Source organism: Bos indicus x Bos taurus, chromosome 6, assembly GCF_003369695.1.
Source record: "Bos indicus x Bos taurus breed Angus x Brahman F1 hybrid chromosome 6, Bos_hybrid_MaternalHap_v2.0, whole genome shotgun sequence".
Lineage (NCBI taxonomy): Eukaryota > Metazoa > Chordata > Mammalia > Artiodactyla > Bovidae > Bos > Bos indicus x Bos taurus.
This window is the reverse complement of record NC_040081.1, coordinates 112,334,087-112,357,030: the sequence shown is the minus strand read 5'-3', so window position 1 is coordinate 112,357,030 and position 22,944 is coordinate 112,334,087. Positions and strand designations below refer to the sequence as shown.

The window sequence follows — 22,944 nt, the reverse complement described above, 5'->3', positions numbered from 1 at the left end:
AGTGGGGTTGACATGGCCCAGTGAAATTCCTCCTTTGGTCTCAGATCTCTGGAGGGGGTCCTGGGGGTTGCATTGTTAACCAACAGGAGTTCAGGGAACCAGGCTCACCCCTGCTGGTGCTGCAACCCATTGTGGGGGGCAGGGGACGGGCCTTTCCAGACACTTCTTTCCTGAGGAAACTGAAGGTCTGAGTTGGGGCTGGAGATCAGGTCTTTGAAATGCTTCTTCATCACAATGACCTTGACATAGCAATTTTTTTTTCTGGTAATGAACAACATACTGTGAAATGAAAATATGTCCTGCCATATCAATAAACAAGGAATGAAGCAGCCATCAGTGATTGCTGGCCTCCAAAGGTGAATGAGGGCTCCCAAAACTAATTGTGACCCATGTCATCCAGTCGATGTAGCGGCTCCTCCCCAGGCTTCCCCCAGCCCCAACTGCTGAGGAGCTGGGAGAGTGCAAGAAGCAAGGTGAATAAGGAAACAGGATTGGCCCCAGATAGCTGAGGTGCATATGAAAGGAATGAATTCAGTGAGTACAGAGGCTTGCTTCTTCCCAGACATAGAAAGCCAAGTTCCTTAACTTGATACCTGATCTTTGATGTTCAGATTGCCTGCTCCCTTTGTTGCAAACTTATATGTAGCCTGACTTTCCCTCCTGCTTCCTGGGAGCAGTTTTCTCAGAGCTACTGAGATGCTGTCTCCCAGGTTCTGAGTCCTAAACTTGACCACCAAATAAAATAACTAATTTCAGGTTGTGAAAATATTTTTTAGTCGACAATTCATATAACAGGGCTTCCCAGGTGGCGCTAGTGGTAAAGAATCCACCGGCTAATGCAGGAGACAGACAAGACACAGGTTTGATCCCCAGGTGGGGAAGATCCCCTAGAGTTGTTCTTTTTTCAGTCTCTAAGCCATGTCCGATTCTTTGTGACCCCGTGAACTGCAGCACACCAGGCTTCCCTGTCCTTAACTATCTCCCTGAGTTTGCTCAAACTCGTGTCCATTGAGTGGGTGATGTCATCCAACCATCTCATTCTCCGTCACTCCCTTCTCCTCTTACCCTAGAGTAGGAAAAGGCAACCCACTCCAGTATTCTTGCCAGGATAATCCCATGGACAGAGGAGCCTGGTGGGCTACAATCCATGGGATCCCAACAGTCGGACACGACTGAGCAACACACATACAACACACACACACCCAAGCTGTCACGGGCTTGTTGTGCAAAGTAAAATGAAACAGCACTTGGAGATCATGTCTCTCTCTCTCTCACACACACACACACACACACCACTTGGAGATCTCTTCACGCACACACACACAACCTGTCTCAGGCTTGTTGTGCAAAGGAAAATGAAACAGCACTTGGAGATCACGTTTCCCAGTGGGTGTCACGCCAGGGCGTTACTGAATAAAGAGTGCCCTCCTGCGCTCGGGGCGGGGGCAGGCCGAGCTCTGGCGGGTGGCGCGCGCTAGGCGGCAGCAGCGGGCTGGGCTGGGGCGCGGCCGCCGCGCGGGTCCCTCTTGGCCCGGAGGGCGGGCGGGGCGGGGCGGGGCGGGGCGCCGCGTCCGCAATCCGGGCGGCGGCGGCAGCGGCAGCCGAACGCGGCGGAGGGATGGCGGCGGCCGCGGGCGAGGCGCGCCGGGTGCTGGTGTACGGCGGCCGGGGCGCGCTGGGCTCGCGATGCGTGCAGGCCTTCCGGGCCCGCAACTGGGTAATTCGGCGGGCTGGCGCGGAGGGGCCTTCGGGCGCCGCGATGCAGGGCGGTCTGGAAGGGAGCTGGGGGCCGCTGAACCCCCCGAGACGTGAGTGCTCGCAGGTGCTCGCACAGGTCGACACGTCTGCGTGCGCACCCGGGCCGAGGTGCAGGGCCTTGCTCTGCCGGGAGGCTGGCGCAGGGGGCTCTGCTCTCCGGCCTCTGCGCGGTCCGGAGTGTCGGGCGTGATTCAGGACAGACCAGAACCGGAGGGAGAGGTCACGGGAGGGAAGGATCTGAAATCACTGCCTTGTTCACGGCCACTGGGGTTACTAGCCCTGTGACCCTGAACTGACCGCTTCATGTTAGCGAGCCTCACTTTCCCCATCTGTAAAATGGGGGTACTAATTGTATTTATTTCTTAGAGGTGTTATGAGGATTAAATAATCGGTGTCATTACGCATAAGTTGTAAATTACCTGACGCTGGTAAAAGCTATTTAAATGTTAGCTACTATTGATATACATATGTTATTGATATATACCTGCTCAGTTGCTTCAGTCGTGTCCGACTTTTTACGACCCAGTGGACTGTAGCCCGCCAGGCTCTTCTGTCCATGGAATTCTTCTCTAGGCAAGAATACTGGAGTGGGTTGTCATTTCCTTGTCCAGGAGATCTTCCTGACCCAGGGATCAAACTCGCATCTCTTGTTTTGGCATGGTTTTTTTTTTTTAAATCACGAGCGCCACGTGGGAAACCCCCTATTGATATATATCCCTGTTCCATTAGCTTCCCTTGTATGTGATATTTTGAAAGCTTGCAAATGCCTTTTGTTTGGCAAAGTCTACTTGGAGTACTTGGCATCATGGGTAGGAGGGGCGCTTGTCACCGAGCCAGGGACCCTGCCCCCTGCCCTCTGCCCCTAGCCCGCCCCGCGAATTCCAGGTGGAGACTCCGCCCACAGTATCTTCAGTTGCAGCGGCTTCTTGCTCAGAGACCCCCCGCTGTAGCTCCGGGAGCTTTACTGGGGGTTTACTTGCCCGCAGCAGCAGCAGCCTGGGACCAAGGAGAAAGGCAGCCAGGGTTTTCATCTCGTATTAGTGTAGGAATATGCTTCGAAGGGTTCTGAATACCCACCATTTACCTGTCTTGAGATGTCTTCCCAGGTCTGCAGGAGGGGTGGGTGGTGACCATGGAACATTTAAGGACTGCCGGCCCAGGGCCAGGCACTAAGCTCCTGCACATCAGAGCCCCTCCATAGTCTTAGTTCCATTTAGTCTTTCCAGTAACGTTAATACAGAGTTAAAACATGTATATAGAGAATCTAGAAAAATGGTACAGATCCCTAGAGATCAAACCAGTTAATCCTAAAGGAAATCAATCCTAATATTCATTGGAAGGACTGATGCTGAAGCTGAAGCTCCAATACTGTGGCCACCTGATGTGAAGAGTTGACTCATTAGAAAAGACTCTGATGCTGGGAAAGACTGAGGGCAGGAGGAGAAGGGGGCGACAGAGGACTAGGTGGACACGAGTTTGAGCAAGCTCCGAGAGTTGGTGAAGAACAGGGAAGCCTGGGGTGCCACAGTGCATGGGGTTCCAAAGAGTAGGACACAACTGAGCAGCTGAACAAACAAAGCAAATAGCTGATTCAGGCTGTTGTGCAGCAGAAGCTAACACAACATTGTAAAGCAGTTATCCTCCAATTAAAAATACAGGGCTCCTGTATCTGTGTGTTACAGGTGCAGGGGCTGTGCTTCCTCTCGGGGCGGGGGCGGGGGGTGAACGGTGGCTGTCCTTTCACGTGGTCAATCTGGAGAGCTGACCTACCCGTGGCTCTGTCTTTCCCTCCCTTCCTTCCTGGGAGCTCTGGGGGCTCTGGGATGGAGCTCTTTCTTTGTCTCAGTACCCTCCTCGCTGTGACACAGAGCAGTGAGTGTTTTGAATGGATGCTGTGTTCTTCAAAGCTTGTAGGGGAGATGTTTATCTCTGGGGCCTTCAGACTGCAGGGCCCTGGAGCTTTCTGAGTCAGCACCAAGCGTCAGCAGCCGATGTTGTTCAGTCGCTCGGTCGTGTCCTACTCTGGGACCCAATGGACTGCGGCATGCCAGGCTCCTCTGTCCTCCACTATCTCCCAGAGTTTGCTCAAACCGTTATCCATTGAGTCTGTGATGCCACTCATCCACCGTAGCATCCTGCATTTCATTTAATTCTGTCACTAACCCTGTTGATTGCTGACAGCCCACATTTTGCATGGGAGGAACCTCTGCCGAGTGGGTGGATGAGAGAGTCGCTGTATGGCAGAACCAGGATTCAAACTCTGACCTGATATCCATGCCCATAGTCATCCTTTCGTGCCCTGGGACACGGGTTGGAAAATTCCAGTTCTCCACGGGCTGGATCTTGCCTGGCGCCTGTTATCACAGAGCCCAAGAGCTAAAAAGGAGTTCCCCATTTTTAATTAGTGAAAAGAAATCCAAAGAAGAGTAGCCACATGTGAACATTATATAGAATTCATAATTCAGTGACTGATGTCTTCTCAGCACACAGCCAGGCTCTTTCATCGATTGCTGGGCTGTTTTCTGTGGCTGCTCTCTAGCTGTGATAGCAGAGTTGAGTAGTTGCAGCAGAGGCCGTATGGCCTTCACAGCCTGAAAGACTTAGCCTCTGGCTCTTTAAGGAAAGGTTTGCAAATCCCTGGTCTCGGGCAGCTCTGCACCAGCAGGGTTTAGCTTTCAGAGGTGAGAGTGGAAGGGGAAGAGGTGTTTGGAGGTACAGTGTACTGGCCTGGGGATCAGGAAGGGGTATGCTGGCCAAAGCCGGAAAGCCTTGCAAGGGATGCTAGAGGTCAATTGCTAGGTCCTTTCTCTAGTGGGTTTTCGCTTAAGCCTCTAACCTGTCTCCAACTCCAGCATGAATCTGTCATGCCTGACTGCCTCTTGACCAAACCTGTTTTCTCCTTCCTCCAGTGGGTTGCCAGCATCGACGTGCAGGAGAACGAAGAGGCCAGTGCCAACGTCGTGGTTAAAATGACGGACTCGTTCACGGAGCAGGCCGACCAGGTGATTCCAGGGAAGGACTGCATGTGGGGTGGGGAGCCCTGGGGAGAGGGCTCCAGGGCGGTGTGTCCTTCCGTCTTTCAGGTGCCTCTCTAATTATGAGAGCCATTGTGCTCATCGAGGGAAATTTGGAAAAAGTGGGAAAAAAAAAAAAAAAAAGACAAGTAGCCCATGATCCATGTCTAGTTAGCTCACTAGTTAGTTCACATTTTGGCCCATTTTCTTGTGCTTCCTCTGCATACTATAAGTCTTACAGGTTGAGATAAATTCGTATTTTATAAGCTATGGTCAGCTTCTCTTTTTTCAATTTAACTTAGCTTGAATTCTTTCTCAAATCACTTAATAACACCTCTGTGTCAACTTGTAATTTTTCTTTGTATGGATTGGTCACAGTTTCTTTGGTTTGTGCTTGTACATTTAAACTTTTTTTGCAATTTTTCTTTTTTTACTCTAACTTCTTTTACTTACTAATGTTAAGAATACTGTGGTGAACATCTTCATCTCCCTCTCTTATTTATTGAAGATACGTTCCAGAAAGCGGAGCTCCCCCTAAAAGCAAGAATACTAACAAACTAGGTCGTTTCCAATTATAAAGTGAAAGTGACAATGTTAGTCTCCGAGTCACGTCTGACTCTTTGCGACCCCGTAGACTGTTGTAGCCCACCAGGCTCTTCTGTCCATGGGATTCTCCAGGCAAGTGTACTGGAGTGGCTAGCCACTCCCTTCTCCAGGGGAATCTTCCCGACCAGGCGTATTGTAAAGAAGTCAGGCAAAACTCTACAGCTATATAGATAAATTGTGAAATATCCCTCTTTCTCCCTGTGACTGTGTCCCCAAGGAGGAACTGTTGACAGTTCGTTGGATGTCTTGGTATAAGTATCTGAGATGCTCTTAAGCAGATCTGTATTTCTGGAAGAGCCCTTCCCACCAGCTGCATGAAGGATGTGCTATCTGTGGTCTTCATGCCAACCCTGCAGCCCACAGTCCAAGGAAACCTCCTAATGATTTCTGTGCTTAATGATGTTATTGGTTTTATTGGACTTAATAGGAAAACTCGGAGAAGGCAATGGCACCCCACTCCAGTACTCTTGCCTGGAAAATCCCATGGATGGAGGAGTCTGGTAGGCTGCAGTCCATGGGGTTGCTAAGAGTTGGATATGACTGAGCTACTTCACTTTCATTTTCACTTTCACGCATTGGAGAAGGAAATGGCAACCCACTCCAGTGTTCTTGCCTGGAGAATCCCAGGGACAGGGGAGCCTGGTGGGCCACCGTCTGTGGGGTCGCACAGAGTCAGACATGACTGAAGTGACTTAGCAGCAGCAGCAGGAAAACTCAGTATGGCTTTGTTGTGTGTCAGACATTGTAAGAAGTGTCTTATTTGCAATAAGCCACTTAATCTCTTTAACACCCCAAAACCAAGTGTCTCATCGTATCTCCCTTTTAGAAATGGTATGGAAGCCCCAAGTATTTGCTCAGACAGGTCGTAGGTAGCAGAGCCGGGATTTGAACCTGGGCTCTGGTAGGGGGTGGTGCCTGTGCTCTTAACTGCATGTTAAAGTTGCTTCTCAGCAGAATAGCTTCGTGTGAATAAAGCAATGAAAACTTAAACCAGATGTGAGGGAGCCCCTGGGCGTGGACAGCTGCGGCTCCTGCAGCCATGGTCCTCTGCAGCCAGTGTCTCTCTTGCTCCTCTAGTTGCAGGTCTCTGATGTCTGCATCCCATTTCGGATGTGAAATTGTCCACATCTAAGACTTGACTATACGGTGCATCTTTAGGATGAAGATTGGGAAAAGCTTAGCTTTTAACATCTTTAACCCCTCCTGCGCCTTCTCGTCCCCTAGTTGCTCAATCAGGAATTTCTGGACAAACAGCATGACATCCAGGTTTTGAATCTAAAGCTCTAGAAGAGGAAGTCCAACCTTAGGACATGCAAATTAGGGCTTCCCAGGTGGCGCTAATGGGAAAGAACCCATCTGCCGGTGCGGTGCGGGAGACTTGAGGTGCAGCTTCAGTCCCTGGGTGGGAAGATTCGCTGGAGGAGGGCATGGCAACCCACTCCAGTGCTCTTGCCTAGAGAATCCCAGGGACAGAGGAGCCTGGCGGGCTATAGTCCATGGGGTCGCAATGAGTTGGACACGACGAATGAGCACCCATGCAGGCATATTTAAATTGGCTCCCTTAGGCTGAAAATTCACTAGTGACAGAAGATGAAGAAGTGGGAAAAAAACTAAACCTATAGAAGACTGTTGGATAGGCAGAAGGAAGAATTTAAGGGTGAGGAATTTTAAAATGCCTCATTTTAATTTTATTATAAAAATAGAACACAGAGGTGGTAAATGAAAAGAAAAAGACGAATCAAGCAGGAGCATTGTGCTTCCCTAAAACGTAGAGCACAGATTGTGTGCGGGTACAGAGGTCAGGGGAGATAACGCAGCTGCTGGCAGATGAGATCTTGCTGTTGGCAATGGGATGTGGCTTAGAAATGAAGGGGAGGCAGCCAGGGAACCGGGGTAACAGGAGGAAGACCTCAAAAGCTAGACCAGGGTTATGTCAGGTACTTGCCAAGGGATGGTCAGGAATCTACTTAAATTGAAAGATTTTGGTATAGAATGTAGAGGAGAGGAAAGATTGGTTTTCATTGCCAAATCGGTCTCTATGAAAGAATAATTTATTTCTGGCCATGCCCCGTGGCTTGCGGGATCCTAGTTCGCAAACCAGGGATGGAACTCATGCCCCTGCAGTGGAAGCGTGGAGTCCTAACCATCAGACCGCCAGGCAGTTCCCCTGAAAGAGTGATCTGAGGCTCAGAAATTGTTAGGGAAAGCCGTCAGAGACTGAAATGTTACTGCTGCGAGAATTCCACTGTCCTGTGTTAAGCTGCTTCTTTAGAAGCTTGATCTTAACAAAGTTGTTGACAGGGTATGATCCTTTGAGCCATTCCAGGAAAATATGGAAAAGATTCATGCATGATGGCCAGGGTTGTGTGTCTACTCAGGGTTTTGTTTTAATAAACTATAACAAAAGACATGTGTTTGTTTTTAACACCTTAAACATTTTAATCAAACAGAAGTAGAGAATTAAAATGAACCCCCATGTATTCATTGCTTACCAACATTTTGCCGTGAATTATTTTTTATTGCTTTTTTTTTAAAGGAAAAAATTTCTTTTTGGCTTTGGTTTTTTTTTTTGGAGTTACAGTTAATGGGATGTTTGTATTGGAGGGAGAGTAGAATTGATTATCTCAGATTATGATTCTGTGATTGGCAAAGAAATTCTGGAAAGAAATATACCAGAAATCTAGCTATAGGCAGTGAAATCCTAGGTGATTTTTTAAAAAATGTGGAATGGTTCATGAATTTGTGTGTGATTTTTTTTTTAAACTTTTCCTACTTTATTTATTGTTTTATCCCAGGAATGTGTACGTCTCCACCCTTTAGAATATTCAGAAGACTCTAGGTTGCTTTATAAAAATCACACTGAAATGCAGTCAGGCTTTACTGTCCAAAATGTTCATTGTAAATTGGTCCTGCACCTGATTTTCAAAGTGTTAATTGCCAGGTACTGTGAGCTGACTTACAAAGAAGTGAAAGGTCAGTGGAGGTGACTATAGCAACGGCAGGCGTCAGCCTGTCGAGGTTTACCTACCACCTGTGCGTCTTCTCTGGTCCTCTGTTTCAGGTGACAGCTGAGGTGGGGAAGCTCCTGGGCACAGAGAAGGTGGACGCGATCCTTTGTGTGGCTGGAGGATGGGCCGGGGGCAATGCCAAGTCCAAGTGTGAGTCCTTTTCTGAGTTAATCTTTCACCTGCTCTGCTCTTTGTCCAGGTGCACGGGTCGGGCCTGTCCTATGTGCCAGGCCGGACGTTTTCCTGTCTGCCGCCCAGAATCTTTCTAGTTGCTGTAAGGTGGGGATCAACACCCTGTTCTACAGAGGAAGCAAAAAACCTCCCATAAAAGGGGTCAGGGGGCTTCCCTGGAGGCTCAGCAGTAAAGAATCCACCTGCAGTGCAGGAGCTGCAGGAGGCTGGGGTTCCATCCCTGGGTCACAAAGATCCCCTGGAGAAGGGAATGGCAACCCACTCCAGTACTCCTGCCTGGAGAATCCCATGGACAGAGGAGCCTGGCGGGTGCAGTCCACAGGGGGCAAGGAGTCAGACACGACTGAAGTGACTTAGCACGCGAGGACGCTCAGAGGAGTTAGGGCAGAGGGGCCTTGAGATTAAAAAGGAGACAGGACGAAGTCAGCATGGTCCCCACCGCAGTCTTTCAGGGCTCGTTACTGGGATCTGGGAAAGTGAATGGAATGGAGAGATCATTCAGAAGTTCACAACTGAGCTTTTGTTGAAGCTGTGAGTTTATTTGCTATTTTTTTCTCGTGAACATTTTCAAATATACAGAAAAGATGAAAGAACCATTCAGTGCACACCTTTATGCCCCTGTCGAGGTTCAGTCCTTGTTAATGTTTGCCATACTCACATTCTCGTGCTTTCTCGCACACGTGTCCTCTGTGTGTGTATTTTTGCTGCTGTCGTTAATCATTTGAAAGTGCTTTGACACTTGACTGTATTTCAGTATGTGTCTCCAAGGATTAGGCCATTCTCTCGCGTTAGTGTAATACCATTCTCATACCTAAGGCAGTTACCAGTAATTCTGTGAGATTAATAGTACCAGCCCATGTTCCACCTACCTCAGTCTATTCCATAGCTGTTTCCCCTAGATTTATTCTAATCAGGGTTTATGTACGGCATTGTGTTACTGTTTGTGTCTCTCAATCTAGAATTTTTTTTTTTTCCCGTGATAGGCTTGGCAGGTCCAAAGCAGTTTCCACGTAGAATGCCCCCACCCTGAATGTGTCAGACCGTTTCTTTACGGTATCATTTACCTTGTTCCTCTGTCCCTGGTGTTTCCTGTGAGCTGGAAGGTAGGTCTGGAGAGTTGCTCAGATTCAGGTTAAATACTCTGGAGGTGAGGATGCTTCCTGAGTGATGTGGGCTTCACTCTGCACCCCTGTGAGTCCTCATCGTATCCCACGGCCTGCTCCGCCGTCCATCCAGAGTGATGCCGACTTTGATGCTGGGTCAGGCTTAAGGCAATAGATCTCCATCATAAGGTCCATTTTTCTATTTGCAATTGTGCTTTGGCATCATGTATGAGTATCCTGTTCCCAAACACCTTGAGAAACCCAAATTCCCCAGAACTAGTGGCTGTAAACATCCACTGATAATCAGTCCCTCCACTGGGGCTTGGAAAATGGGAGTTTTCCAGTTCTATCATTGCTTCTACATTTATCAGCCGGAGTGATTTAAAAAGGAATTGATTTTCTGTGTGTGCATGCACGTGTGTGTGCTCAGTCACGTCCGACTCTTGGCGACCCCGTGGACTGTAGCCCGCCAGCCTCCTGTGTCCGTGGGATTCTCCAGGCAAGAATACTGGCGTGGGTTGCCATTTCCTTCTCCTTCCCTGCGAACCACACCTAAATGTGAAATTGTCAGTTTGTCCGTGATCGGCTTGGCAGAACACCTGTTGGCCTTTTGCGTATTTTGGGAACAGGAAGTTATAATTGTGGGTCCACCCTTTTCTCCCCTAGTTCTTCTTAACGGGGAAATGCAGTGCCTTGGTCATCACCCACTGCAGACCCTCCTTCTGTATCAGGAGGGCTCTGTCTCTGGGTCACGGGTGCACTGGGTTCTGTGTATCCTGTGAGGGGGGAAAGGGATGGTCATTCAGCTGGTAATGTGACCTCCCTTACCAGTTGTTCCTCCTCACGTCTCTGGCGAGGCCAGAGGGTTAAAACAAATGCGAGATGGTTGTTATTTCAGCTTTCTTTTAAAGAGTCTTCAAAGTTGGCATTAAACTTTCAACCATAGAACACTGTCACTCCATGGAAGCCCTCTTTATGTCGTCATAGTCCCTGAGATCTTTTTATCACAGATAAAACTTGACTTAGACATATAGGTTCTACTTAAAAATCTGATGTCCTTTATGTATTTTTGTAATTTTAAAAATTATTTTTTTGGCCTTACCACGTGGCTTGTGGGATCTTAGTTCCCCGACCAGTGATCGAACCCAGACCTTGGCCGTGAGAGCATGGAGTTCTAACCGCTGGACCACCGGGGGAGTCCCCTAATGCCATTTATAAAGTAGGGCAGTGTTTGAATTAAAGCCAGTCCCACCTATCTGTTAGCAGTCCTCATTTATTGGTTGATGTTTACCAGTTTGGCTTCCCTGGTGGCTCAGATGGTAAAGAATCTGCCTGCAACGCAGGAGACCTGGGTTCAATCCCTGTGTTGGGAAGATCCCCTGGAGAAGGAAATGGCACCCCACTCCAGTATTCTTGCCTGGAGAATCCCATGGACAGAGGAGCCTGGTGGGCTACTGTTCATGGGGTCCAAAGAGTCAGACATGACTGAGTGACTAACACTAACCAGTTTGTAGGTGAGGAGGTTGAGGCTTGGGTGATCACGTGGCCTGGATTTGAACCTGCATCTCTGAGCACAAGCCCTGGGCTGTGTGTGTGTGTGTGTTAGATCTCCCTGCAGACCCAGAGTGGCCATGGGGGTTTCCTGGAGTGTTGGGTGCTGGGGGTCAAGCTCACCCTTCAGTTTCTTCCTTGTGAATGCTGACCTCGTGTGTCTCTTTGCTCAGCGCTCTTTAAAAACTGTGACCTGATGTGGAAGCAGAGCGTGTGGACATCCACCATCTCCAGCCACCTGGCCACCAAGCACCTCAAGGAAGGAGGCCTCCTGACCTTGGCAGGGGCCAGGGCCGCCCTGGACGGGACGCCCGGTGAGCCTCCGTTACCCCGTCTGTGAAATGGGAACGCTCACACTTTCTCACTCGCTGGGGTGCTGAGTGTGGGAGGGGGAGTATTAGAGCCCTTTACTCTCCAGGGCTGTTTGCAGTTGGGTGGCTTTTGCTCCCTGTTAGGCCCACATTTTTTTAGGGGCAGCGCCCCTCATCTTTTCACAGGCATTGTCCTCACGGTCATGCTGGCCAAGGACCACTGTCCTCTGGCACCGGCTTGTCTCGTGTGTGTATGTCTGGGACCCACCCAGGGAATGGGTGGTGTTGCAGTGACTCTCACCTCATTAATATGGGCTTTTCCCTGGTAGCTCAGATGGTAAAGAATCCACCTGCAATGCAGGAGACCCAGGTTCAGTCTCTGGATCGGGAAGATTCCCTGGCGAAGGGAACGGCAACCCACTCCAGTTCTTGCCTGGAGAATTCAGATAATACTGAGTTGCGAAGTCACTTTAGTCGTGTCCGACTCTGTGTGACCCCATAGATGGCAGCCCACCAGGCTCCCCCGTCCCTGGGATCCTCCAGGCAAGAACATGGAGTGGGTTGCCATTTCCTTCTCCAATGCATGAAAGTGAAAAGTGAAAGTGAAGTCACTCAGTCCTGTCCAACTCTGAGCGACCCCGTGGACTGCAGCCTACCAGGCTCCTCCGTCCATGGGATTTCTCCGGCAGGAGTTCTGGAGTGGGGTGCCATTGCCTTCTCCGAATACTGAGTGACTAACACTTGTACTGAAGTGCGGGCAGGGGATGGTTAAGACTTCACCATCTGAATTTAGTGAGGGGTTGGGGACAGTTTACTCTCCCTTTGGATTGGGATAAAGGGGTTTAAGCAGGGAGTGGGGAACATAGTTCAGGGAGCCAGGAACTGTCTCCACTACCTAAATTAAACTCTTATAAAAAAAGAGGGGAGTGTTTTTGGACCTCTTTAGTAAGTGGTGAAACCTTGAGCATCTTTTTGAGTTTTTGTGTAGTGAACTGAACTGTGAGGCTTTTACAAATTAATCATTTTTTTGCCACTCATTTTATTAGGTTTCACAGAGAAAGTGATCTTATAAATCCATGGCTCTTGCAATAATTCACACTGTGTAAATGTTCATTGGTAGTCTGGCTGAGATCTGATTTTTGTTAAAATCAGAGACTCGAGAGAGTAAATACAGAAATGAGTAATAGCTTGACATTGAAAAGAGAAAACCCTAGGACTGAAACACTAATTTTTCTGAAGGACGAAACAGCTTTCTAGCCTTGCTTTTGGTTTATTAGTATCATTCTTTGCTTATAGTTTCTGATACTGGTTAAGACTATAGGATCTGGAACTATACAGGTTGGTTTCGTATTGTGGTTTTGCCGTTTGGTCGCTGTGTGATATTTGGCTAATTACTTAACCTCTCTGAGCCTCAGTTTTGTCATTTGTATAATGAGAAGAAACAGTAATACCTCCTTTATATGGTGGTTGGGACTTGCACACATCTTAATGGATGTAAATGGTTTAAGACAGGTATTGCAGAGAGTCAGCGGTAAATGTGAACTGTTATTATTTACTCCAGCTTTCTTTTTGCTCAGTTACTTCTTCAGATGTTGATAAGTTTGTTCCTCTTTTAGCTCTTTAGTTAGATGTTGTTAAACTTATTTGAGTCATGAAATCTTTTCACTTCTATTCAGACTCCAGAAAAATCTGGGGAAGTCTATGAAAGCAGGTGATGAACAGGCTTAATAGTCCTTGAAAACCCAAGAAGAGGTATTCAAAGATGAAAAGGTTTTCATGTGGAAACACGCTGAGAACCACCCCCCGCCCCCAGCTCCTCTTTCCAAGGTTGTTTATTTGGGGACAGTCCACTGGAGGATAAACGGTATCCAAGAGATGGTGATCTCTCTCCTGTACCATTTAAGGATCTGTGCTGTGTTTAGAAACCAGTCTTTAGGGACTACACTGATCACTTTATCCTTATTTATCTTCTTGATGAAGTGCGTTCTTTCCCCATGTTTTGCACATGATCCTCACCAGCAGTGTACAAAATTCTGTGGACTTAAACCTTTGGGGCTACTCGTTGCTCCTGGCTTGTTGCCCCCTCATCCGATTCCTTGCTTTCATGCTGTTTGAATGGGATGAAGAGAGAGTCCTGGGAGAAGAGAGAGTCAGATGAAATTCATGCGCTGGTTTGTTTAAAGCTGTTGGAGTGGTGATTTTTCACTCATTTATTTGTTATAGTTTTTATTGGAGTATAGTTGCTTTAAAATGTTGTCTTGGTTTCCACTGCACAGCAAAGTGAATCAGCTATAGGTACACATACATCCCCCTCTTTTGGATCTTCTTCCCATTTAGGTCACCACGGAGCCCTGAGCTATACGGTGGGTTCTCTATTAGTTGTCTATTTTATACATAGTAGTGTATACACAGAGAAGGCAATGGCACCCCACTCCAGTACTCTTGCCTGGAAAATCCCATGGGCGGAGAAGCCTGGCAGGCTGCAGTCCATGGGGTCACACAGTCGGACACGACTGACGGACTTCACTTTCACTTTTCACTTTCATGCGTTGGAGAAGGAAATGGCAACACACTCCAGTGTTCTTGCCTGGAGAATCCCATGGGCGGCGGAGCCTGGTGGGCTGCCGTCTATGGGATCGCACAGAGTCGGACACGACTGAAGCGACTTAGCAGCAGCAGCAGCAGCAGCAGCAGCGGTGTATATGCAATGTCAATCCCAGCCTCCCAACTCATCCCAACCCTTCCACTGGTTTATTTTAATTGCTACAGAGTTTGTTAGATCTTCATGCCATGGTCGGCCTTCTGCCCCTAATTAAGCCAAGAAAACCAGGCATGGTGAAATAATCTTCTTGTGCTTCTAAATAAAATTTTGAGACCTTGACCCTCTTTTGCAATTTGAGTCACTGTGGAAGCGGTTCAGTGATGGGCTGCTCCTCTGGGCTGTGAGTCCCACCTCCCACCAGACTCTGATGCCTCTTGAGCTGTTGTACTTGAAACAGCCGACCTGCTGGGTTTTTAGGGAGCGGCCGACCTTTGGAAGTAGTGGTTTTCTGAAGGCGGAGGGACGTTGGCAGCAATGAGCCAACAATGTTCTTTGTTGCTGTGATGGCTGCGTTTAGTGCATCTACAGCTGGGTGCTGTGGGGTGCTTCTGAGACGAGAGAGACCTCGTGTGTCTGTGGGACAGATGGAGCCCTGTCCTGATAAGCTGTTACGTATAGACTGAGTAAGCAACAGGATCCTTCTGTATCACACAGGGAACTAGTCAGTATCCTGTAATAAACCCTAATGGAAGAGGATATTAAAAAAGAATGCATATGTGTGTGTGTGTGTGTGTGTATATATATATATGGGGCTTCCCTGGTGGCTCAGTTGGTAAAGAATCTACCTGCAATGCAGGCACCATGGGTACAAGGCTTGGGTTGGGAAGATCCATGGATAAGAGAATGGCAACCCACTCTACTATTCTTGCCTGGGAAATCCCATGGACAGAGGAGCCTGGTGGGCTACAGCCCATGGGGTCACTGGAGTTGGCCGTGACTTAGTAAGTAAACCACCACCATGTATGTGTGTGTGTGTATGTGTGTGTATGTATGTGTGTGTGTATGTGTGTGTATGTGTGTGTATGTGTGTGTGTGTATGTGTATATATGTAAGTGTGTGTATATGTGTGTGTATGTGTGTGTGTGTATGTGTGTGTATATATGTGTGTATATGTGTGTGTGTATGTGTGTGTGTATGTGTGTGTGTATATGTGTGTGTGTGTATGTGTGTGTGTATGTGTGTGTGTATATGTGTATGTGTGTGTATATGTGTATATGTGTGTGTATATGTGTGTGTGTATGTGTGTGTGTGTATGTGTGTATATGTGTGTGTGTGTATGTGTGTGTGTATGTGTGTGTGTATGTGTGTGTGTATGTGTGTGTGTATATGTGTATGTGTGTGTATATGTGTGTATGTGTGTGTATGTGTGTGTGTGTATGTGTGTGTATATGTGTGTGTATGTGTATGTATGTGTGTATATGTATGTGTGTGTATGTGTGTGTGTATGTGTGTGTGTATGTGTGTGTGTGTATGTGTGTGTGTGTATGTGTGTGTATGTATGTGTGTGTGTATGTGTGTGTATGTGTGTGTATATATGTGTCTGTGTATATGTGTGTGTGTATATGTATGTGTGTGTATATGTGTGTGTGTATGTGTGTGTGTGTATATGTGTGTGTATGTGTGTGTGTATGTATGTGTGTGTGTATATGTGTGTGTATATGTGTGTGTATGTGCATATGTGTGTGTATGTATGTGTGTGTATATGTGTGTGTATATGTGTGTGTATATGTGTGTGTATGTGCATATGTGTGTGTATGTGTGTGTGTATATGTGTGTGTGTATGTTTGTGTGTATATGTGTGTGTATGTGTGTGTATGTGTGTGTATGTATATGTCTGTGTGTGTGTGTAACTGAATCACTTTGCTGCACAGCAGAAATTAACACATTATGGATCAACTATACTTCAGTTAAAAAAAAGAAAGACACGCCTCGCTTCTGTCAGCAAGCGTTCACTGACTGGTGGGGGAAAGGAAGGCCCATGGGAAGCAAGTATACGCATATGTTGCGATTGCTCAAATAGTGTGGTTTATTTTTTAATTACTTTTTTTGGAGTCTAGTTGATTTTCAATGTGTTAGTTTCTGCTGTGCAGCACAGTGAATCAGTTATATATACACACACACACACGCATATACATATATAGCCACTCCTTTTTCGATTCTGCCCCCATGTAGGCCATTACAGTCATGAGTCCGGTGCTCCGTGCTGTACAGTGGTCCTCCTGTCCTTCCTGTTTTACATAGAGCGGCGTGTACGTGTCAGTCCCGGTCTCCCAATGTACCCCGCCCCACCTCCCTCCCTTGATAACCATAAGTTTGTTTTCTGCATCTGTGTCTATTTCTGTGTTGTCAATACGTTTATTTGTATTGGGTTGGCCAAAGAGTTCGTTCGGGTTTTTCCATAACGTTTTACAGAAAAACCTGAGGGCCCTTTTTGGCCAACCCCGTACTGTTTTAGATTCCACGTGTAAGCAGTCTCATGTGATTCAAATGGTGTCCTATAATGGGAGCCGGACCCCAGGGCACAGCACTTGTGTTAATATGATGGGCAACATGTATGGAGGTGCTCCCCTGTCCTGGGCCTAGAATTGAGTACTTTATTCCCATTTTTGCAGATGGGAAAACTGAGGGTTAGCAAGGTCTTGAGAAGCTGCCCAGGATTTCTGCAGTGGTAAATGGGAAGGGCTGGGCTTTGGACCTGCGCAGCCTGACCCTAAAGCCTGTACTTCAAACTGCTGTGCCAACCCACAGGGCACCCAGCGGTGAATGCTGGCTGCTCACAAGCTGTTATGGATTCAAGGGTTCAGAACCCTTGCCTGGCTTTTCATCTCTCCGCTGGCCTCGGTACGAGTCTGTGTGTGAGCCTGGGCCTGTCCAAGCCTCCGTTTCCTTAGCAATAGAACTAGGATTAGCCTCATGGCTTCTCTGATAACCATTAAATGCCAGGTGAATAGTAGGTTATGTCCTTCCCAGTTTCCAAAGATGTCCCTAGTTCTCTCTTCCCAGCCTCCTTGGGACCCTGGCGTGCTGCCCTTTGGATGTGCCAGTGGTGGCCAGTGGTCCCTGAAATGTTTTCTCCCCGTTTCCCAGGGATGATCGGCTACGGCATGGCCAAGGCCGCGGTTCACCAGCTCTGCCAGAGCCTGGCCGGGAAGAGCAGTGGCCTGCCGCCCGGGGCTGCAGCCGTCGCCCTGCTCCCGTAAGTGGCTGGGGGTCCCTCCACATCTGACCCCTACCCAGGGTTAACGTGGGTCCTGGAGTCACTCCACACCAGGGATGAGCGCGTGCTGTCACCTCAGCCCCTGAGAGTCGTCAAAGGCCCTGACGACACTTGTTTGGCTTTTGGATTATCTGGGCTTTCCCGGATGGTTGCTTAGCTGATGGGATGGGTCTTCCTGGCCTGCGTCTTCCTCATTTTCTGTCCTTCTATCCCTCTTGATTAAGAAATAGTGGACACATTTAATTTTAATATCTGTAGCTCTGTCTTTCAAGTCATGTTAAGGTCAGCATGGAAGAAAGACTCCTGTTTGGTCTGTGGGTGTGGGAAGAGAATTTGGGGAGAATTTGGGGAACTCTGGGAGATGTTTCTGGAAGGATTTCCAGACCAAAGACCTTGTCTCTTGGCTTTAGTCCTGAAAGATGATGTCGGTGGGCTGGGGCGCTGGACGGTCCTCTCACCTTTCATTCTGAGATTCTGTGACCTGGTCCCAGGGCTATGATTCTGAGTGATTTCCCAGGCCTGAAAGTTCTGGGAAAGTCATTCATTTCAGAATTCTGTATTCTGTTATTGAAAGTCATAAGATTCCCTGGAAAACAGTACACAATGAAGGATGAGGCTGTCTTCCCCCCATATTTAAAGAAATATTATTATTACACTTTTTTTTTTTTTCTAATTTTATTTTATTTTTAAACTTTACATAATTGTATTTGTTTTGCCAAATATCAAAATGAATCCGCCACAGGTATACATGTGTTCCCCATCCGGAACCCTCCTCCCTCCTCCCTCCCCATACCATCCCTCTGGGCCGTCCCAGTGCACCAGCCCCAAGCATCCAGCATCATGCATCGAACCTGGACTGGCAACTCGTTTCCTACATGATATTTTACATGTTTCATTGCCAATCTCCCAAATCTTCCCACCCTCTCCCTCTCCCACAGAGTCCATAAGACTGTTCTATACATCAGTGTCTCTTTTGCTGTCTCGTACTTAAAAAAATCCTGAGAAATGAGTCTGCTGCATTTTAGAGAGGGAATGGAGACACAGGCAGAAAAAGAGTTTACTGCAGTAAAGACTGTTTTAGAAAAAGGCAAAACGTGGCTCTTACCCAAAGTGCCTTGCTGGCTCAGGGCTGGGCTGGGCTGTGGTCTCTGACCGGGGGCAGCTTCCCAGCCTCCCTGGTGAGCTTCGAGTGGTCTGTCCACGTCGGCGTGGTCACCCTTGGTGCCATCGTCTCCCGGGAGTGGGGACACACACGTGACAGGCTTGTCTCTGCTCTGCAGGGTCACCCTGGACACCCCGGTGAACAGGAAGTCAATGCCCGAAGCCGACTTCAGCTCCTGGACGCCCTTGGAGTTCCTGGTCGAGTGAGTATCGCAGTCACGTCACTGACTCAGCAGCTCACAGCCCTCGTGCCTCCCTCTTGCGGGTGAAAGGACAGGCCCGTGTTCTCCTGGCTTATCAATCAACTCGCTGCTCCATGAGGTCCTGACCTCCAAGGGCATCTCGCAACTCTGTGTGAACCTCGCAGGCTGGAGGGGTTAATGGTGCCTCCGCCTCCACCAGGAGTGGTTCAATTCCTCTAGGCCTCAGCCTCTCAGTCTGTACAATGGGGGTCCATGATGACCTTTGGGAGGGTAAGCCGTCGTAGAGTGGGACAGACTCCCAGCCCATGTCTGACCTACAGAAATGCTGTGTGAGCCCATCGCCTGGAATACTGGCTCTCTCTGTTAACAAGCACAGCTGCATGGGGTGAGCCGCTGACCTGGGTGAGACCTCTGGGCCCACGTGTCTGAATTAGTGCCAAACCTCAGAAAAGCGTCCTTTGTCCCCCAGATCATATTCGGCCCCCAAGGCCCTTTGTGAATATGAGTGGCTTTGGAAGGTCAGGAGAGGATGCGCTTTCTGCTTGCTTGTGTTCACCTGGATCTCAGTTCCCCCAGACCCCTCTATTTAAGGGGGTGTTGAGCACATGTTCGCTGAGCACCCACTGGGGCTGGGGGCTGTGCTGCGCCTGGGGACGATGATGAGGGAGCAGGGACCACCTTGTCCAGCAGAGTGAGTGGTGAGCTGCCTGGATGGCTGTGTTCATATGGGATGTTTGTAGGCTTGCGATGTACTTCTGGTCTGAGGTTGCCTTTTATTTAGATGGAATTGGGAGATAGTTGCAACTTTTATGTTTGGAACAAGCGCTTACATAGCACCTATGTGCCAAGCCATTTGACTTCATAACCCTGGTCTTATTAAATGCTTGTAGCAGGGGCCTCTTAAGTGGCTCGGTGGTAAAGAATCTGCCTGCCAATGTAGGAGACCCAGGAGATGGGAGTTCAATCCCTGGGTCAGGAAGAACCTCTGGAGGAGGACATAGCAACCCATTCCAGTATTCTTGCCTGGAAAAACCCCATGGATAGAGGAGCCTAGCAGGCTACAGTCCGTGGGGTCACAAAGAGTCGGACACGACTTAGTGACTGAGCAACAGCAACAACAGCTTCCGTGTACCTACTCAGCCCCTGGTCCGTGGCAGCTCGAATGACTGGACAGCTGAAGGTCAGCTCTGGTCCAGCAGGTTTCTCATAGGCACTAAAGACCTCAGGAGCTCCTGAGGACTTTCTAGTGAAGGAGGGGCCACAGTCCCACCTGTGGATGGGGGATGTCAGAGCAGACAATATTCTCAACAGCAGGGGTTAATGCTTTAAAAATGACCAGGGGACTTCCCTGGCAGTCTAGTGGTTAAGACTATGTGTTCCCAATGCAGGGGACACAGGTTCAGTTCCTGATAGGGGTACTAAGATCCCGCATGCGGTATGGTGTGGCCAAATTAAAAAATAAAAATTATCAGTCTCTTGTTCAGTTCAGTTCAGTTCAGTAGCTCAGTCGTGTCCTACTCTTTGTGATCCCATGAATCGCAGCACGCCAGGCCTCCCTGTCCATCACCAACTCCTGGAGTTCACTCAGACTCATGTCCATCGAGTCAGTGATGCCATCCAGCCATCTCATCCTCTGCTGTCCCCTTCTCCTCCTGCCCCCAATCCCTCCCAGCATCCGAGTCTTTTCCAATGAGTCAACTCTTCGCATGAGGTGGCCAAAGTACTGGACTTTCAGCTTCAGCATCATTAAACCTTAATAATTCCTTGTACCCTTTTTCTTTCCTCGTTTTTTTTTTTTTTTTGCAACTGCTAGATTTTATTGAGATATAACTGACAATGATATAGATTGAAGGTATAGAGTTTGAGTTTTTATATTCACATACATTGTGAAAGGGCTTCCCTGGTGGTTCAGACAGTAAAGAATCTGCCTGCAATGCGGGAGATCTGGGTTCCCTCCCTGGCTCGGGAAGATCCTCTGTTGAAGGGAATGGCAACCCACTCCAGTATTCTTGCCTGGAGAATTCCACGGACAGAGGAGCCTGGCAGGCTGCCGTCCATTGGGGTCACAAAGAGTCAGACACGACTGAGTGACTGACACAAACACACACACACCGAACACAACTCCCCCAGGCAACCCACACCCCTCCCCACACAGAGCTGGTGATTAAATGCCCCATCCTGGCACCGGATGTGTTTTATTGCAGTACTGTGTTTTTTTAAATATCTTTTTCCATTGCATGGCACAGCCATGGATGCTCCATAAATGTTTGTTAAGAAAATAATAATAATTTTTTCTCTTTTTAACTTTCTGGGAGGTAATATAACAAAGTATAAAGTATTCTCCCCATGTCTCTCTCTCTTTTTTTCTAATTCTTTTTCCATTTATTCTGTTTTTTTAATTTAAATATATATTAAAAAGAATTTTACAATGTTGTGTTGGTTTCTGCCGTAACAACAATGCGAATCATCCCCTCTCTCCCTCTCCTCCCCCTTTCCCATCCCTCCTGGTCATCACAGAATGCCAGACTGGTGCCCATGTCTCTTAGGATGAACTCATGAAAATCTTTCTTTAATCACATAAAATCACTGTATTCCAACAACGCAGGAAAATAGCCAAGTGAAAACCTTGGCACATCCTAACCACTCGGGAACTGCAGTCAGTGAAGTCCTAGAGTCACTGGGGACGTGGGTGTGTGTCCATGAGGCCTTGGAGGCTTTTTCAAAGCTGCTGCTTGGCCCTGATGTGAAGATAAGCCTGTGTCCAGATTTTTGCTTTTAGAATGTAAAGCTTTTCTTCTTTTTGTTCTAGAACCTTCCATGACTGGATCACAGAGAAGAATCGACCAAGCTCAGGAAGCCTAATCCAGGTGGTGACCACGGAGGGGAAGACAGAGCTTACCGCAGCATCTCCATAAGCTTCGTTTCACCGTCTGTCAGAAAAGTCATCAGTCCATCCGCACAGCCGAGTGTGGCCCTTGTTTTCTGTAATCCTGTTTGTGGGATGTGATTCTAAGTCCTGTTTTCCTCTCGCCTAATGTGCATTTGTTCTCCTAGGATGGTATCCAAGTTTGTGTGAAATAAAAGCATGTGAGGCTCACAGACAGCAGCGTGGGTCAGTGTTATCCACGAGATTTGGGAGGTCTCAGGACGACCCCCTCTGCGTTGGTGTCGTATTGAATTGCTTTTGAGACTCTGCGTCTGAGTCCCTGACCGTGGCTGTTGACCGACTCGTTCAGAGATTTGTTGGGAATGGGGACATTTGGAGCCTGACTTATTTCTGAATGTTGTGCCTGTATCACAGATGTAGTTTTCGTAGCCTCGAATTCATCTGCCTTAAAGCTCCTTCTGTGGTATAAGCAAAATCCTGTGGACTCTGTCAAGGTGTCTTTTTCCTGTGAAGTTGCCGAGTGCCCACTTGTGATGGTGTGGTGTTTACCCTCCTAATAAATGCACTTCGTTTATGGTATTGTCTTCTCTAATTGAAACGCATCTTATGAACGATCATGGGTGACTGCACTAGAATCGTGGGCTGCCAGTGCTCTTTAGCTCTGCCAGTGCTCTTTAGTTCTAGAAAGGGGGTTGGATTCAAACCCTGAAATAAGTGTTTTCAGCACAGCGGCAAGAGGCACGATTGCCTCACAGGCGTACTGGAATCTGCAGGGTGGCCCGTGCGTTTAGAAGCAGGGCTCCTTGTGACTTCACACAGGCTGCTCTGAGAATTGGTGGTGCAGTGCGACCCCTTTGACAGGTGGCGAAACTGAGGCCCACAGCAGTGCCTTGTCATCCTCACAGTCAGTAGGTATCAGAGTGAGCCCGAACCCCAGTCACCAGATGGTTGCAGTTCACAGAGGCCTTTACCATGTTTGTCCTCTCCTTAATTCTTTTAAAGACTTTTTTTTTCATTGAAATAAAATTCATATAACATAAAATTGGTCATTTTACAGTGAAAGATTTGGTGGCATTTACTATGTTCACGGTGGTCTGTAACCACCTCTGTCTGGTTCCCAAACGTGTTCATCATCCCCAAATCCAGCTCCTTAGCCGCCAAGCAGTCAGTCTTCTTCCTCCCGCCCCCAGCCCCTGGCAGCCAACAGTCTGCTCTCTGTCTGCGTGAATTTACCTGTTCCAAATGTTTCAGAATGTAAATGCAGTCGTGCATGATGTAGACTTCTGTGTCTGACTACTTCTACTTCCCGGGTGGCTCAGTGGATGAAGAAT

At 48.1% G+C, this 22,944-nt stretch overlaps 1 protein-coding gene across 2 annotated transcripts; it reads left to right on the top strand.

Moving 5' to 3' along the window:
- Positions 1–1,562: 1,562 nt before the first annotated feature.
- Positions 1,563–22,192, top strand: QDPR (quinoid dihydropteridine reductase). Of its 2 annotated transcripts, XM_027545091.1 has the most exons (7): positions 1,563–1,717; positions 4,668–4,760; positions 8,440–8,536; positions 11,406–11,546; positions 17,233–17,341; positions 18,643–18,726; positions 21,536–22,192. In XM_027545091.1, the coding sequence occupies exons 1-7, from the start codon at positions 1,619–1,621 to the stop codon at positions 21,639–21,641; spliced, it is 729 nt and encodes a 242-aa protein (XP_027400892.1). In that variant the 5' UTR covers positions 1,563–1,618; the 3' UTR covers positions 21,642–22,192. The 2 variants fall into 2 exon arrangements, with proteins under 2 accessions (XP_027400892.1, XP_027400893.1); XM_027545092.1 differs by lacking the exon at positions 11,406–11,546 and having other exon boundaries at positions 1,576–1,717.
- Positions 22,193–22,944: the final 752 nt, after the last annotated feature.